The 17,920-nt window shown below is 47.0% G+C and overlaps 1 protein-coding gene across 1 annotated transcript in view; it reads right to left on the reverse strand.

Annotated features, from left to right (window-relative positions):
* Positions 1–17,920, reverse strand: part of LOC141111801 (hemicentin-1-like) — a 236,467-nt gene that overhangs the window by 14,395 nt on the left and 204,152 nt on the right. The window contains exons 8-9 of the mRNA XM_073603936.1: positions 15,789–16,100; positions 14,506–14,805 (exon numbers count right to left, since the gene is read on the reverse strand). Of these exons, the coding sequence (XP_073460037.1) occupies positions 14,506–14,805; positions 15,789–16,100 (612 nt within the window). The remainder of the gene's footprint in view (positions 1–14,505; positions 14,806–15,788; positions 16,101–17,920) is intronic.

Below are 17,920 nucleotides of genomic sequence, written 5' to 3' on the forward strand. Positions count from 1 at the left end.
TGTGCGGATTACTGTCTATGTGAAGATATATGTCTCAATTGGGATTTCACTTGTTATTCACAAGCCCCAATTGAGTGGCGGCACTGTACTTGTTAGAGATCCTCTCCTGATCACACAGATTATGAAGACTCTGCTCCTAAATATTATACAGGTGACGCCATCATACCTCAGTAGCCACAGATAGAGAAGAATAGGGCTACATATGGAGGCACTGCTGAGATAAATATCTTGGATCAGGACATTAAGGAATGACCATATCACTGTTATCAACAGAAGCTGTGAGGCAGCGGGCCCTGGAAGAGGGACTTTCACCTAAAAGGACATTTGCTATTCCGTGTGTACCTATCACTGTAGGCGCCCATAGACTGCAGGGGGCGCTACAAGTAAATAAAACCTTGCAGTCTGCCTCTCTTGTGGATAAAAGAGAGGAATATGAGAGTTATGAACGGTATACCCATTATCTCTGTCTAAGTGAGATGGCTTTAAATCCAGTTAAAGGGCCCTTTTGCATATATCCAAAGGGGGCTGAAGTAATTGGTTGTGCTGTAGTATTTCCAGTAATCTCACCTCCAGTAAGGCAGAAGTTACCAGCCCTGCCTGTAAAGTGTGAACCATTGAATAGAACCGCTTCATCAGGAGAAACTGTAATGTTGACTGCTACACTCGCTAAGCAGGAAACAAATATTGAGCACCTGCTGCTAAAAGTCACTGAAGTCATTGCTCAGAATTTACATGCTGATTCTTATCGCAAATTAAAGGCTTTTTCAGCAGTGCTCCCTGTTTCCACTGGTGAAGAAAGCTTTGAGGTGTGGAAAGATTTTGCACAACAAGTGATAGAGGAAAAGAAAAAAACAACGCATCATGGAAAGCTGAAGACCACCAGCATCCATTATCATTAGAGCTTACAAGGATACTCATGTGAGTACCAGAGCTCAAGAATATATTGATGTTTTGACAGATGCTTATGGACAGCACCGTGACCCTGATCAGATGCTTGCTGATTGTAAACAGACAAAGCATAAATAGGAAGAGGATGTTTCTGTGTGTTGTAAAGAGGCTAGAAGTGCTTCTAGGGAGATTGCTCACTGAAAAGGGACCACCATATCAGGGACCACCACCCTTTGGAATTCTGTCCACCCCCGGTGTTGTCATGTGGGGGGGTCCCACTTGCGCCGGTCGCCGGCACAGCTCCCGGAAAAGATGCCCCTATAGGGAGCCACCAGCTCTCACCATTGCACTCTTACTGCATGGTAGTTGTGAGTATTTTTATGGCTAGGGGTTATTCCCAAGTTATATACATTTTTATATATTTTTCCTATTTTTTTACAAGCATTGACCTTGAAATTTATTATGTTTTATTTTCAGCTAATACACATTGCCTGAAGAGTGGATATAAATACTCCACGAAATGCATAGAGCTTTTGTATATACAATGTGTAGTACCAATGTAATACAGATATATTTATTATAGATGAACCACTAACCCTTGTACATGCAGTGTGTAATACCGATATAATATAAATATATGTAATAAATGATGAATGTTTGTGACCCATGTACCTATCTGTATGGAATATTTATCATGTTTTATACAATATAATATCCCTTTTTTGACCCTTCACTATCAACTGCACGCTTCATTTAAAGTCCTGCCTTCTTCCCTTTATCAGCTCACTGAAAAGGTACTCTCTCCTACGGATGTTGACAAATTAAGGACTGCTCAAATAATAAAGGGGCTACTGCCACATCACCCAATGTCACCCGTCCTGAGAATGGTTTTGAGAGAGAGAGAGAGAGAGAGAGAGAGAGAGAGAGAGAGAGAAACTTTACTTTCACTTTAGTACCCCCTCTAATGCCGTGTACACACGAGCGGACTTTTCAGCATCAATGGTCCGACGCTCTTTCCGACGGACTTTCGAACGACTGGACTTGGCCACACACGAACGGACTAATGTCCATTAAAAAGTCCGTTCTTTTGAAAGTGACGTAGGACTGGACTAGAATAAGGAAGTTAGTAGCCAATAGCTGCCCTTGCATCCTTTTTTGTCCGTCGGACTAGCATACAGACGAACAGATTTTTCGTCCGGACTCGAGTCCGTCGGAAAGATTTGAAACATGTTCCAAATCTAAAGTCCGTCTGATTTTCAACAGAAAAGGTCCGCTGAAGGTCCGCTGAAGGTCCGATGAAGCCCACACACGGTCGGATTGTCCCTCGCATTCGTTCTGTCAGACCAGTCCGGTCGAAAAGTCGGGTCTTGTGTGCACGGCATTAGAGCAAAGTTAAACAGAGTTCTTTGGTTGAGCACAAAAAAATGAGACTGTTGCTTAAAACAATGAAGTGGGTAGACACCCACAGCCTAGAGCTCAATCTGCTGATAAAACCTCCAGTGATGAGCCTCTCTTCCACATGAAATGTTTCCGCTGTGGACAAGCAGGCCACACAATTCGTCAGTGTCCACTGCTGGCTGATAGTTCTGAAATTCACAGTAAAGCTGGACATGTGTACAAAAGAAAACAGGGAAAATCTAGAAAACAAATGTTTACCAAACTACCTGGGATAGGCCGCAGATGTACTTTCAATTTGTTTGTTAATGATATACCCGCTACTGCTCTGTTTGATACTGGTTCTCAGCTGACTATCATATACAGGCCCTTCTATCAGCAAAACTTAAACCACCTCCCTTTGCAACCTATGGACGCTATGCCTGTTTATGGAGTGGGAGAAAATCCTGTATTTATGGATGGTTGTCTAGATGTTGAGATTCACTTTCCTGGTGTGATAGCTTATGAGGATCCCCCACTTAATGTCATTGCTTATGTGAGCCCTCCACCTGGGGGTAACGAGTATGCTCCTATGATTGTGGGTTCCAATGTGGAAGCCGTTGAGGCTGCCTTCATACGGTTTCTTCAGCCCCAACAGGGAACTCCTCTACCTTCACTCTCTGTTGCTCCAGAGCTTCAAAATATCTGCCAAACCTTTGCTCCTGATCTTCCTGGAGGGTGTGTGGGAAATCCATGGCATCCCATAGAGCTTCCAGGCGGGGGAGTGAGAGCATTGTGGGTTTATGTGGAAAGTTCACCAAGTGCAACCGGTAGCTTTTTCCTGCTGGAGACTGATACAAAAGAGGCTGCAAAGAATGGCTGGGAAAGGAAAGACTATCGTTTAAAATGTCCAAGAATGGATGTTGTAACTGTTCGGAACATTACCACATACCTAGTTATAATACCAGCCTGGAAAGAAGTAGCCTATTGTTACCTGGTGGAAGCTATTAGCTCCTACCCTGCCAAGGTCGAGGAGAAAGAAACCAAATTAGACTTTCACCTGTATGATGCTGATAGTCCTGCAGAGCACAAACAAGCACTAGGAGAGCACCTAATGGAATACGAAGATGTTTTCTCAACTGATGACATGGATGTTGGGTGTGCTAAAAGTATTCAGCACAGTATTTGCCTAACAGATAGCACCCCATTTAAAAAAAAGACCCAGGCGCATACCTCTTAAAGATCTGGATGATGTTCGAGAGTGCTTGCACAAAATGAGATATCAAAACATCATTGAGTCTAAAAGCCCATATGCATCCCCAATAGTGGTGGTCAGAAAGAAAAATGGTGGGGTACAAATATGTGTTGATTATAGGACTCTAAATCGGCGAACGGTCCCAGATCAATACACGCTACCTTGCATTGAGGAAACTCTTGATGCCCTGCAAGGTAGAAAATGGTTCACAGTAATGGATTTAAGATCCGGTTATTACCAAGTACCGATGAGTGAGGAAGATCAAGAAAAGACAGCTTTTATCTGCCCCCTAGGGTTTCTCCAGTTTGCTTGCATGCCTCAGGGCATTAGTGGTGCACCTGCAACCTTCCAGCGTCTAATGGATTGGACACTGGGAGACCTTTGTCCCACTCAATGTATTGTCTACCTAGATGACATAATTGTTTTTGGCTCCACTCTGGAGGAGCATGACCAGAGACTGTTTAAGGTGCTAGATCGTCTGAGGAAAGAAGGTCTGAAACTCTCCCTGGACAAGTGTAAGTTTGCTCGCTCTTCAGTAAACTTTGTGGGTCACATAGTATCTGCAGAAGGGGTAGGAACTGATCCAGTTAAAGTGGAGGCTGTGGTAACCAGGCCCCGTCCCACAAATCTGAAAGAACTGAGGTCCTTCTTGGGGTTTTGTGGCTATTATCGCCGCTTCTTAAGAGGCTATTCCAAGACTGCTCGGCCTCTTAATGACTTGCTCAAAGAAACCCCTGGCATTGACACAACCAGCAAAACTCCTTTCAGTGAGAGGTGGATTTCTGCTTGTGAGGACACTTTTCTACAGCTTAAGAAAAGTCTTACAGAAGCGCCAGTGTTGGATCCACAAAAGCTATACATTTTGCATGCAGGTGCCAGCTTTGATGGATTAGGAGGAGTCCTACATCAGGAGTAACCAGGGGGATTAAGGCCTGTTGCTTATATTAGTCGCAGTCTAAGCCCAGCAGAAAGGAATTATCCTGTTCACAAATTGGAATTTCTTGCCCTTAAGTGGGCTATTGTTGAAAAGCTGCATGATTACTTGTATGGGGCTCAGTTTGAGGTAAGAACTGACAACAACCCCCTCACTTATGTTTTGACTACACCGAAGCTGGATGCCACTGGTCATAGGTGGCTTGCTGCCTTGTCTAATTACCAATTCACTCTCAAGTACAAGCCAGGGCTCAAAAATATTGGGGCTGATGCTCTCTCTAGGCGTCCTGGGTTGCCAGTGAACTTAGAAGAAAGTAATGGGAGGAAGTACCTGGGCCTGTTGTGGCTGCCTACTGTGCTACAGCGGCTGTACAAGGAGACAATATTGTTTTCTCTGACTTATGAGTTATTGACTCCTTGGGAGCTGGTGAAGAGTGTATCCCAAACATGTATTGCTGCCCCACCGCTTTAGGGGTACCAGAAAACATCCAGCTGCAAGAGAAAGATATGATCCTTCTACAAAAGAGAGATCCAGTAATCAGACATGTTAGAGAGTCTGTTTTCCGCAAAGATCCTAATTACATGAGAAAAACCTTACCTGAGCAGAGTACCTCCTATCTTAAACAATGGGATAAACTCAAAATAATTGATGGACTTTTATACAGGGTACATTTGTTCCATGATCATCCTGGAAGGAGACAGCTAGTGCTCCCTCAAGTCTACAAAAATCTGTTTTGAGAAGTTTGCATGACCAACATGGACATCTAGGAGTTGGAAAAACCTACGGACTAATCCAAGACTGTTTCTTTTGGCCACAGGAGGGAATCTGTTGTGGACTATTGCCGCCATTGTGTGAGATGTCTGCAAAGGAAAACTTTGCCTACTCGAGCTGCTCCTATGGAACACTTGAAAAGTTCTGGTCCAATGGATTTAGTGTGCATGGACTTTTTGTGTATTGACAATGACAGCAGTGGTGTGGGAAATGTTTTGATTGTGACTGATCACTATACTCGATATGCTCAAGCCTATCCCACCAAAGATCAGAAAGCAGTAACTAGCTAAAGTGTTGTGGGAGAAGATTTTTTGTTCATTATGGATTACCAAATCGACTTCACCCTGACCAGGAGCGGGACTTTGAAAGTCGTCTAATTAAAGAGCTGTTAACATTGCTTAACCTCGACAAGAGCCGCACCACACCTTATCATCCAGAGGGTGATACTCTCCCTGAACGTTTCAATCGCATGTTGAACATGTTGGGTACCCTCCCTAATGGTGCTAAGCAAACCTAGAGCCGACATGTTGGAGCTATGGTACATGCCTACAATTGTACCAGACATGAATCAACTGGTTTCTCTCCTTTTTTTCTCATGTTTGGGAGAGAAGCTCGTCTCCCTATTGACATTCAGTTGGGAGTGTCTACTGATAGAGTGAAAAATAGAAATCACTACCAGTACGTGGAACGACTTAAACAGAGTTTAAAAGAGGCCTATCAAATGGCTGAGGAAAATACTGCAAAAATAAATGCTGCCAATAAAAGGCGTTTTGATGCCAAAGTTCGTTACAAAGACTTACAACCTGGTGATAAAGTGCTTCTCCGCAATTTGGGACCTTCAGCCAAACATAAATTAGCTGATCGCTGGTGAAATGAGTTGTTTGAAGTTATAGAAAAACTTCCTAGAAATCCAGTCTACAGGATTCGAGGACCTGAGGGTCGGATCAAAGCCTGGCATAGGAGTCACTTGCTTCCAGTACCACAAGTTGCTACTGCTGATGAGGAGCAACAGTCTGATATTGTTAGATTCTAATTATGTGCCTTGTGCAGACTATGGAGTCTAGAGTTATGATACTGTCTGGTTTACACCTCCCACCAGAGTCTCATGTACAGGTTCCTTCACCGATTACTGATGGGGGCTTTCCTCAGAGGGGAGGTCTGAACCCAGCTACTCCTGTTTTTGAACCAACAGCCCAAAACTTTGTGCCTACAGTTCCCAGCATGCTTGGAGCACCAGGTTTTCCCACTAATGCTGTCCCAGAGTTATCTGGACTAATGCCTGAGGGCTTGAGGAGAGGAGATCGTGTTCGATGACCTCAACCAACGTTTACTTATGACACCTTGGGAAGACCCTGCTATGCTGTACAGAACTATGTACAACCTCATGTTCTGATAGACATGATTGCAGCTCATTCTAGACTGGTTAGCATGATGCCTAAATGTTACTAACCATATTTCCTTTGCAGCTAATCTCTGTAATAGATTGCTTCTGGAGAAGTGGTCTGCAGAAGGCGACAACCATGTTAACTTTTGCTATGTTTTGAGTGTATATCCTTGCTGGGTTGGAAGGATTTTCAGCAGGGGGAGAATGTAGTGATGTGATCATTTATTTGCCCATTTACCAAGGGTTTACTCCTGTTATGCAGTGTTTGTTTGCCCTTTTCCAATATGGTTGCTATGCTCTCTCTCACCAAGGATGAGGTCATCAAGTAGAGCAGAGAATAGCAAGGGGTTTTGTGGGTAAGTGGGTGGAGAGAGAAACATGTGCGGAGACATACATAGAGACTGTTAAAGGATTTTCCAAACAGGAACATGAAATAATTATGTTGGATGGTTCACTGAATGTTATTTCTTCAATACATGGACTTTCAAATACAATGCTGTGTGGATTACTGTCTATGTGGAGATATATTTCTCAATTGAGATTTCACTTGCTATCCACAAGCCCCAATTGAGGGGAGGCACTGTACTTGTTAGAGATCCTCTCCTGATCACACTGATTATGAAGAATCTGCTCCTAAATATTATACAGGTGCGCCATCATACCTCAGTAGCCGCAGAGAGAGAGAAGAATAGTGCTACAAAAGCCTAAATCCTCCGATGCCTAGGGGTGATGACTTGTGCAGGTGCTCAACATGTATGCCGCTGGACCTATAAAGAAGCGGCTTTAACTAGAGATTCCCACGGTGGACCAAATTGTGGAATAAGTCACAGTGAACCGTGTTCTGTAGGCCCTGTCATCAACCCCAAGGGTGTAGTTAAGCAAGGCAACCCCAAAGTCAGCAGAGCATACCTGGCCGATTCCTCTGGAATCTGGAAGTCACTGAAGTAGACATCGCTACTCCTTCACTACTATAGTAATCTCTACTAGCTTCCAGGTCCCATGCTGACCAGTTGGCCTGTTGCATCCTAAACACAGGAGGTCACATGGGCTCCATTCAGAGAATGCTTTTCTGAACTAATGCAATGCATTCATTGATTGAACGAGGTGCAGAGCATATTGCCACTGCCCTGCCTCTCCACCTTATCCAATCAGAGTGCTTCTCATTCATTCAGAGAACGCAAGGTATTCTCTAGATGGCACTGCGCAGAGTGGCCAACCTACTGTGTTTAGAATGTAATGGGCCAGCCGTTCAGTACGGAAACCAAAAGTTAGTGGAGGTCGGTGTATTAGTGGAGTAGTACAAGCGTATTAGTGGTGTAGTAGCGGTGGTGATTTCCAGCTTCCAGTGGCATCAGCTAGGTAGGATATATACTGTACATTAGTTATATTGGTCAAAGCTGAAACAATGTAACTATGTATAAGATATTCATACCTGGAATTCTTCTTGAAGCCGAGAGGTCTCTAAAGGCTACTGAGTGGTCTACTGTAAATGTACAAGAGGTCTGCACCTTGGGAGCCCCTGCTGAGCCCAGGAGCAAATACAGTGCTGGTAGCATGGTTAATGGGGACACATTGCTGCAAGATGTTCTCTGTCCCAGGTCCCTATGGAATGTGACACTGCAGTACATATGTCTCCCAGGTTTGTTCACAGATCCGGACATGCCGAGTTGTGTGGTTAAGATAGATGGGAGCAATGTTCATATTCTCCTAGAATCCAGCAGTCTGGTTAGCCAGGTACATACCCAGATCATGAAAATCCAACCCAGTGCCAGGTAGAAGCTGGATGTGTGTGTAAGAAACATTCCACTGCCAAAATGATCTTTGAAACCAGTTGGGGAGCTGTCCACTATGAAGTAGCAGCACCCCCTTTACTACTGCACAGTGTGATCCTGGGGAGAGACCTTCTACTGTTCCGGGAACTGTGCAGTGAGTGAGAAAAGGCCCCATAACCTGGAAAGGAGTGGAGACCAGACCCATATGAACATAACTGATGCCAGTGACATACAGTAGGTGCCTAGTATGCCAGAGCTAGAGCTAAGGTAAACAATTAAAACCCATCCTACAGTGTATATATAGTATGTTGTGGCACCCTCTACAATACTATATATTGTCAGCATTACCTACCTCCTGTATTCCACATCTGTCTGTATGGTGCATGTTCGTGTGTAATTCAATTTGTTTTACCCAGAGTATTGCAGCCATGGTAAATCAGTGAAGAGCGCTCCTCCCAGCAGCAGTCAGTTAGCAAAGCTTGACACTGTATAACAGATGCTACATAATAAACTAACTTTGCCCGACCAATATCCACCTCTGCTTTACCGTGCCCTTACCCATGAATGGAGACCACACCAAGCTGGAGTAAATATTGGCCGTAGCAGCCATTTTTTTATTAACACTCAAGTAAATTTACAGAACTTTATAAAACAACCATTAAACCACCACCCATCAGTTACATACTTGCGTTAGTCTTTGCAGGAAAACCTCAAGCTTGTCACATGATCCAATCCGGCACTGCGGTACCTTAAACTTAAATAGGCCTCCAGCTGACATGCTAGCTCAGAGACAACCAAACACTGACCGCAGTGCACCCATTAACCAAATTCCAGCTAAACCACCGTTAGCTGGAATACCACCCCCGGGACCCATACCACCGATGGGCCCAGAACTCTTTCATATCCGAGGTTACTTTCATCACCCGCAAAGACCAACAACCCGCCACAGCACAAAAGTGGAAAACCTTACCCTTATGTGCGCCGCCACACCCTCAATGTTCTCTGTATCCCATCTTGCAAACCTAGAGCCCACATATCAATCCCCACAGAATTGAGGTGCACCCCGTCTCCACGAAGGTAACGCCATGTATCGACTTCCAGCTCCAAGTGTCTGATCGCCAAGCCCCCCATTCTAAATCACAAATCTGCTGACTTCCCTGTTTACTTTCTTCCTGGCCTTGTTAATCCACTCTGACCTCGCTAATCTCCAAGTCGTCCGTGCCACAATGTCGGACCACACTATTATCATCTCTGGAAAGGCCAAGCGGAGCCGCAAAAAATCAAATTTGAAATCTCGCACAATATCCAACATGGGCCTTACCCCCAAATCATTACCCCCCTACATGCAAAACAAGAATGTCAGGGGGCCTGTCCAAACGTGCAAATCTGTGCACTTCTGGAATGGTCCTATGCCATAGCATCCCAAGAACCCCCAGCCACCTAATACAAGCCTCACTTCTTGGAATGCCTAATTGTCTACCCTCTGGCCACACATTTGCCTTCCTTGCCCCCCGAAAGAATGAATGGCCCAGTATCCAGACCAATCCTTGGGTTCCTCCTGAAAGAGAAGAAACAACAACCCATATAACAATAAATGTCCAAATTACGTAAAGCAAAGTACAGTACCGTCAATCTCAAGTCTTGCTCCTCCTGGTCACTTGTGACCTCCTGCAACAGGGACAACCATTCTCACCATACCCTATTATACGCCACCCATGTCGCCAAGCTCACCGACTGCCTTATCCATCCGGATACTCTTCCGAGGCAACTCTCCACAGCCCTTCAGGACAAGGAACCCCTCATTGCTCCGCCTCCGGTGCCAACTCCCGGAACTTGTCCCACTGAAAGCGAGACAAAGCGTCAGCAATGACGTTTTCCACTCCCGGGAGGTGCACCACATAAAAAAAACATTCAGACAACGCAAAACTAGGAGTCTGAGTAGCTGTAAAACCAGTGGGAATGCCACCGACACTTTGTTGATGACCTGCACCACCCCCAGATTAACCCTGTGAAAACGCACCTTCAAGTTTCTGAATGACTCCCCCCATAACTCCACTGCTAATACTACTGGAAACAGCTCCAGCAACAACATGTTCTTCAACAAACCTGTCTCTTTCCACAAATCCGGCCAGGGCCCCACACACCACTTACCTTGAAAGAAGGCACCAAACCCGCCGATCCAGGTGCATCTGTGTACAGTTCCAGATCAAAATTGCTAACCGGCCCTGACATCCATAATGCCCTTCCATTGAAATTGTCCAAAAATGCATGCCAAATCCTTAAATCATCCCTATGTTCCCGTCTCAGTCGCACATAATGAGTGGGGGCCTTAATGCCCGCCGTGCTTGCCGACAGCCATCTGCAGAACACTTTCCCCATCGGAAGGATGCGACGCGCAAAATTCAACGTACCCAATAGTGACTGCAATGTCCGAAGTTGCACCCTGCGTAGTCCCATTATCCCCCGAATCTCGGCCTGTAGTGCCAACAGCTTATCCTCTGGTAGTCTGCACTCCATGGCATCCGAATCCAGGACAATGCCCAAGAAGCTCAGCACCGTAGTCAGTCCCTCCGTCTTCTCTGGGGCCAATGGGATGCCGAAACGAGCGGCAAAGTGTTCCAGCGTAGTCAACAGGACTGCACAAACCCCCAACGAGGCCTGGACCACACACAGAAAGTCATCCAGGTAGTGTATGATCAAATTCACTCCCGCAATGTCTTGAACCACCCTCTCCACGAATGAACTAAACTGCTCAAACAACGCACAAGAAATAGAGCAACCCATAGGCAGGCAGCGGTCTATATAAAACTCCTCCTGTCAATGGCAACCTAAAACTATCCGGGTGTACCGGAAGAAGTCCAAAAGCCGATTCCGTGTCCGCTTTTGCCATATGGGCGCCTTGCCCGTACTTGCGAAACCCAAAATACAGCCGCATCAAGACGTGTATGCTACTGCACACATTTCTGGGTCAATCGCGTCATTGACCGATCCCCTTTGGGAAGGAAAAATGGTGGATCAGCCTAAATTTATTCAGCTCCTTCTTTAGCACAACCCCCAAAGGTGAAACCACCAAATCCGGTAAACTAGGGAATGGCTCACCCATACGGCCCAAAGCCACCTTCTTCCTTAGCTTCTATGTCCGCATGCTGTAAAGCTGAGTGCAGATTGTGAGCCACTGGAGGTGCATCGACCAGGGTCGACGGAATCCTAAACCCCTCTAAAAAAAACATGCTCAACAACCTGGCCTCCCTTATCCGGGTACCTATCGAGAAACGGCTGCATCTTTTCCACTTTCACTGGCATCGTCCCTCTTACTAACAGACTCCCTGGCATGGCCCTTTTCTTGTTTAAAGCAGCGGGACAATGGGTGCCCACCTCCGCATCCTGAGCATTCGTGTTTGTACTTGCAGGACCCCCCAAACTTGCAGGAGCCCTCGTTATATTGCCAGCACACGCCCTTTTTTCTTGTGGCCAATTGTACGGGGTTGGATGAGCCACCGCCCCCCCCCCGAAAAAACTGACTCACCAACCTCATAAGTCGCATCCACAGACTTATATCTTTGTGATCCCACTGTAATGACGGCCGTATCGTCCTCCTCTGCCTGAACTGTTCATCATAGCGCAACCACGCAATTCCCGTGTAGACTCTATGTGCCTCTCACACAGCATCCAGGTAGCAGAACAGCGTCGAACAATGTTCCGGGTTCTTCTCGCCGATCACAATAGCCATTATGGTGAAAGCCTGAAGCCAATTCTGGAAAGACCGCGGGATAAGCCTGTATCTCCTCTTCTCCCTATCCTCTTTCTTTGCCCTATCTAAATTAAATTTCTCCAGCGGCAGAAGTGTGAATATCTCCATGTACTCGCCTTTCCATATCTTCTCCATCACCTCTGGCTTCAGGTGCGCCCCAAAAGGCCCCTCGAAACACACATAAACCTCACATTTTGCAGTGTCTGCCAACCTAACCAGATCCTGTTTTTTAGCTGCCTCCCCTGCCGTGTCCCCCGTCGCCGTCTTGGGAGACTCCTGTCCTACCACCGCCGATACACCCACCGCGGGCGTTGCTGTTGCCATGGGCGAAACCCCTGCAACGGGATTCCCCGCAACCCTCTCCTTTTTCCTGCGCCACCCATGCCATAGCCGGTGACGGGACCCCGCTCGTCCCTGGCTCAAACTGTTTTACCAAATCCTTTAAACCTGCCAGAAACCCCTGTAACCCCAGGTCCGCCGTGGGGGAAACGGGCGGAATTGCCCGCTGTGGGGGGAATATGACTACCAGGCCTAATCCCACCACCTGCCCCCGACCCAGCATCCCCCACAATACATATTTGAGAAAAGTCTGACTTACCAGGCTACCTAGGAAGAGTCCCACCAGCGGACGGTCCCGCCTCCATCGTCGCTGGACATCTCTGCGGCACTTTATCATCCGACAGCGACAGCTCACCCTCAGATCGATCGCCCACCATTTCTTTGGCTCCTGCTGACAGCCCTCCGGGGGATTCATCCCCGGATGCCGAGGATCCGCACTGATCTCTGGCACACCTCCACTCACCGGATCTGCCCACCGACTTCTTAGATGTTTTTTCTGGGCCTCTGCCGCCTGCACCGCTCTGTCGGCCTGTTTTTCTCCTCTCCTCTGGCTCTGTCCTCTGCCCTATCACCGCCTGGGGGCTGCCGGCTGCAGATGGAAAAGGCCCGGCTTCCGCTGCGGATCGCATCCCACGCCAGAGCCCCGCCTCCGCTGCACTAATGCCAGGGGTGGGGCCAGCATGTTCCGTCTTCGCTAGTGGGGGCTGCAGATCTGCCAGCAGCCGCGCTCCAGCCATGCTGGGGATTCCTCCCAGGATCGTTTTGCAGAGGGCCCTGAAGGGACTCCCGTGTTGCCGCTGAGCCCTGGGGGGGGGGGGGAGTCCAGAGAGAAGTGCTCTGGCAGCCGTGACCACCAAGCTCGTGCGGACTCTCTCCCCTCTATATGCAGTTCTGGGGACCGCTCTCCTAATGCCGCTGTAGGCCGTCCCTGCAGCCATCCATCCCCTCCTTGCCACCGCTTCCGCCCAAAGCCTGTCCAGCAAAGCTTTTACCTCAGCCATGGTCCTGCAGCTCCTCACAGCTCACTCCCAATGCGACCACTGAGCTGGGGAAGGACACATGTGCTGCTTCATACAGCTAGCTCCTCCCCCCTGCCCAAGCCACCAATCTCCTAATCTTTTACAGAAACGCTATTCTCCCTGTGCCCTGCTTAACCCTGTCATGCCCGCCCTTCACTTATGTCATTTCATTTCCTTTTGCTCCGGGCTTCTCTTTCTCATTCTGACCGAGGTATTCCTAATCTGCTGCCCAGGCAAAGCTTGTTACTAGATAGATGCCAAGTCTATAGTGAAATTTTATGCTGTATCCAGCCAGCAGCCTAATGACCTGTGTACTGACCTGTATCCTGAATACCCCTGTCTTCTGCCTGCTCTAACCTTTGACCTAAATCCAAATCCATCACCTGTTCAGACCTCCAGGCAATGTCCTGGTCTGCAGTCCTGCTTTATGTTCCAGTCCATTGTTACCTGGTCCTGATCTGTGGGCTCTGTAGTCTATGCTGCCTAGAATATGGTGAACCCAGGGGTTGATACGTAAGGTTAGCATGCTGCTGAGTCCAAATATTGTGAGGGTATCCCTCCTGAACATCAGCTGACCCTTAAACTTCTAGCCCTGGGGGATCTCCATCACCTGCTCTCATGCTGGACTATCTTCTAGCACCTTGATGTGACATAGACCTATCTACCAGCTCCTCTCCGCTGTGTTCTGCTCCCCTGAGAACCTGCTGTTGGCCTTCACCTATCAGGTACATCTACCATCTCCTGTGGGGAATCCATACACTTTAGTTGAAGGGTCTACATCAGTGTGATGTCTCATATAATGTATATGAGGTCCCATCTACAATACATGACTTGGATCATACTTGGTGTGTATATGAAATGTCTGCAGGATTGACCTCTGACCTCTGGAGGAATGGGGTCTCCGTCATTGGCTTACACTCAGGGAGAAGTTTGTATGAATTGTGTATATTTCCCAACAATGTCTGCCGGTGTTCTCATCATTACTATTATTTCTGAATTGGAGAAGAAGGAAACGTACCTGGAAGCCGCAAGCAGCTCTCCTTTGTGATTGGCTGCATGCCCCTTTGTGTCACCCTGCAGGTATAAATCTTCCCATAATCCCGAGCTGTAGGTGTTATAGTCAGATAACAGGACAGAACGTCTCCGCTGCCTCGGGTCACTTTCTGCTCTCCTTTCTCCAGCACTCCTCCAGTACCTGACCAGGTGACCTCAGGGGTGTCTCCAGGATCACAGCCAATCACATCACAGCGCAGAGTCACAGGACTTCCATAGCCCGGTATATAGGGGTCACTGGAGATCTCACTGACCTTATAGAGACCTGTGGAGGAAAATATAATACATAAATACTAACCGACCTTCCCATATATCACAGCCAACAATAGTGATCTCTCTGCAGACAGAGGAGAAGGAAGTGGAAGCGGTGATCTCTCTGCAGACAGAGGAGGAAGAAGTGGAAGCGGTGATCTCTCTGCAGACAGAGGAGGAAGAAGTGGAAGCGGTGATCTCTCTGCAGACAGAGGAGAAGGAAGTGGAAGCAGTGATCTCTCTGCAGGCAGAGGAGGAAGAAGTGGAAGCGGTGATCTCTCTGCAGACAGAAGAGGAAGAAGTGGAAGCAGTGATCTCTCTGCAGACAGAGGAGAAGGAAGTGGAAGCGGTGATCTCTCTGCAGACAGAGGAGGAAGAAGTGGAAGCAGTGATCTCTCTGCAGACAGAGGAGGAAGAAGTGGAAGCAGTGATCTCTCTGCATACAGAGGAGGAAGAAGTGGAAGCAGTGATCTCTCTGCAGATCAAGGAGGAAGAAGTGGAAGCAGTGATCTCTCTGCAGACAGAGGAGGAAGAAGTGGAAGCGGTGATCTCTCTGCAGACAGAAGAGGAAGAAGTGGAAGCAGTGATCTCTCTGCAGACAGAGGAGAAGGAAGTGGAAGCAGTGATCTCTCTGCAGACAGAGGAGGAAGAAGTGGAACAGTGATCTCTCTGCAGACAGAGGAGGAAGAAGTGGAAGCAGTGATCTCTCTGCAGACAGAGGAGAAGAAGTGGAAGCAGTGATCTCTCTGCAGACAGAGGAGGAAGAAGTGGAAGCAGTGATCTCTCTGCATACAGAGGAGGAAGAAGTGGAAGCAGTGATCTCTCTGCAGATCAAGGAGGAAGAAGTGGAAGCAGTGATCTCTCTGCAGATCAAGGAGGAAGAAGTGGAAGCAGTGATCTCTCTGCAGACAGAGGAGGAAGAAGTGGAAGCAGTGATCTGCAGACAGATGGGAATGGAGGGTGAGGTGGGGATGATAGAGGCTGGGGGGGAGGTACCTTTAAAATTGAGGAGTGTGCTCTTTGTAAGACGTTTTCCACAATGATTGACCTCCAGGAGGATTTCAGAGGAATGATCTTTAGTGTGGGGAGTGATTGTCAGCTCTGTGGTTCCAGAGAAAATCTTGGATTCCGGGTCTTGCTGGATGTTCACTTTCCAGTCTTTACCAGACAATTCCTTTGCACTCCATGTCCACTGAATGCCGGGACCTCCAGGACACATATCACCAATCGTACAGGAAAATGTCACCGGCTGTCCAGGTTCGGGCTGTTTGGGGTCACACTGGATTTCCCCCAGAGTGGGCGGAGATACTGCAATATAGAGAACAGCCGTGTTATACAAAGTATTCATTTCACTGACATCCTCATCACCATCTGCAGTACAGAGTTACATTGGTGGGTGATATAATATATACATTGGTGGGTGATATAATATAATATATACATTGGTGGGTGATATAATACAATATATACATTGGTGGGTGATATAATATAATATATACATTGGTGGGTGATATAATATAATATATACATTGGTAGGTGATATAATATAATATATACATTGGTGGGTGATATAATATAATATATACATTGGTGGGTGATATAATACAATATAGTGCTTTAAAAAAGTATTCATACCCCTTGAAATTTTCCACATATTGTTATGTTAGAACCAAAAACGTAAATAAGAAGGCCGGTATGGTGGCGTGAATTTATGGGAGGAGCCCGGAAGGGTAGGGTTGCCACATCATCCCTTTAATCCAGGACACACATTAATTACTCGGGTTCTGAGGCTGATTTAATGCAGATAAGGCACCAAGTAAGTTTAATTACCACCTTAATCAGCCACAGAACCTGTGTAATGAATGTGTGTCCTGGAATAAAGGGATGATGTAACAACCTTACCGGAGGGTACTTAAGCAGCCCACTCGTCCATGCTCTTTGTCGGTTCCAGTGCGCGATACTACACGTCACTGGGCCAACTCTTCCCAGCTCACCTCATGTTCGTGAGTCTGTGCATTCGATCACAAGTATATTGCGGCTTCTCCGTTCGTGGTCTTCGTTGGTGGTTCCCGTTCACTGTCGCAGGTAGTGTTCAAACCTTTTCGTATCGTGCAATCTTGCGATTCGGCATGCTTCCTATCCTGTATCCCTTTCTTAAAAAACCTGCCACCAAATTGTTGTCACGACATCATTCAGCACAGGTGTAGTACATTCGTAATTTCTTTCTGCCAAACATGAATTCATTTGTAAATCTAAGCCTCCGAGCCGCTGTCGGTCGTTGTCTGATATCACTCGGCATAGGCTTCACTGGTTATGAGATTCACTATCCATGGGGTTGGCGTCTCATCCATTTGGAGATGAGGATGTATTGTTTATACAGGTTCTGTGGCTGATTGAGGTGGTAATTAGACCTACCTGGTGCCTTGTCTGCAGTTAATTAGCCTGGGGGGCTGGGTGGTTGATAGGTGTTCGGTTTCAGAGTTAGGGTCGGCATACACTCTACAACCAATTTGTATCAGATTCATTTCATACATTTTACAAACCGATTCTTATCAGAGTCATTTCCCTTTATAACCGATTCATATTAGATACCCCATGCCGTGTGTGTTAGTTCCTGCAGCGGAACCTACGAATCATTTGTACATGGTTCTTCTCTCATTTATTTACCAAACCAAAGTTATTTTCTGTGCTTCACGCACGGCGCCACACCACACTCTTCGGGTGTGTTTCACACCCGCTCCAGTCCAATGCGAACCCAGTCACGCGGTCACTGTCGCAGGTAGGATTCATTACCGTGTTTTGTCATGTCAAAATTCAAGGCCACTCGAGGTGTCGCCGTACCATGTGTTCGGTTCCCGCAGTGGAACCTACGAATCATTTGTACGCACTTCTCACGTTCTATTTTCTACATCTGTTTTGCCTCTTGCACAGCATCACGCCACACCTTCCCGATATGTTGCACTCCTGCCACAGTCCGCCATGAACTCACTCGCATGGCTCACTGTTGCAAGTAAGATTCATTACCATATTCTTTATGTCCTATCCAGGGCTTTTTTTCCTCAAACAATAGGTGCTGGAACTCAACCACAACCCCCCCAAAACCCCATCAAATAGTGGGTGTGGTCATA

Source organism: Aquarana catesbeiana, linkage group LG11 (assembly GCF_042186555.1).
Source record: "Aquarana catesbeiana isolate 2022-GZ linkage group LG11, ASM4218655v1, whole genome shotgun sequence".
Taxonomy (NCBI): domain Eukaryota; kingdom Metazoa; phylum Chordata; class Amphibia; order Anura; family Ranidae; genus Aquarana; species Aquarana catesbeiana.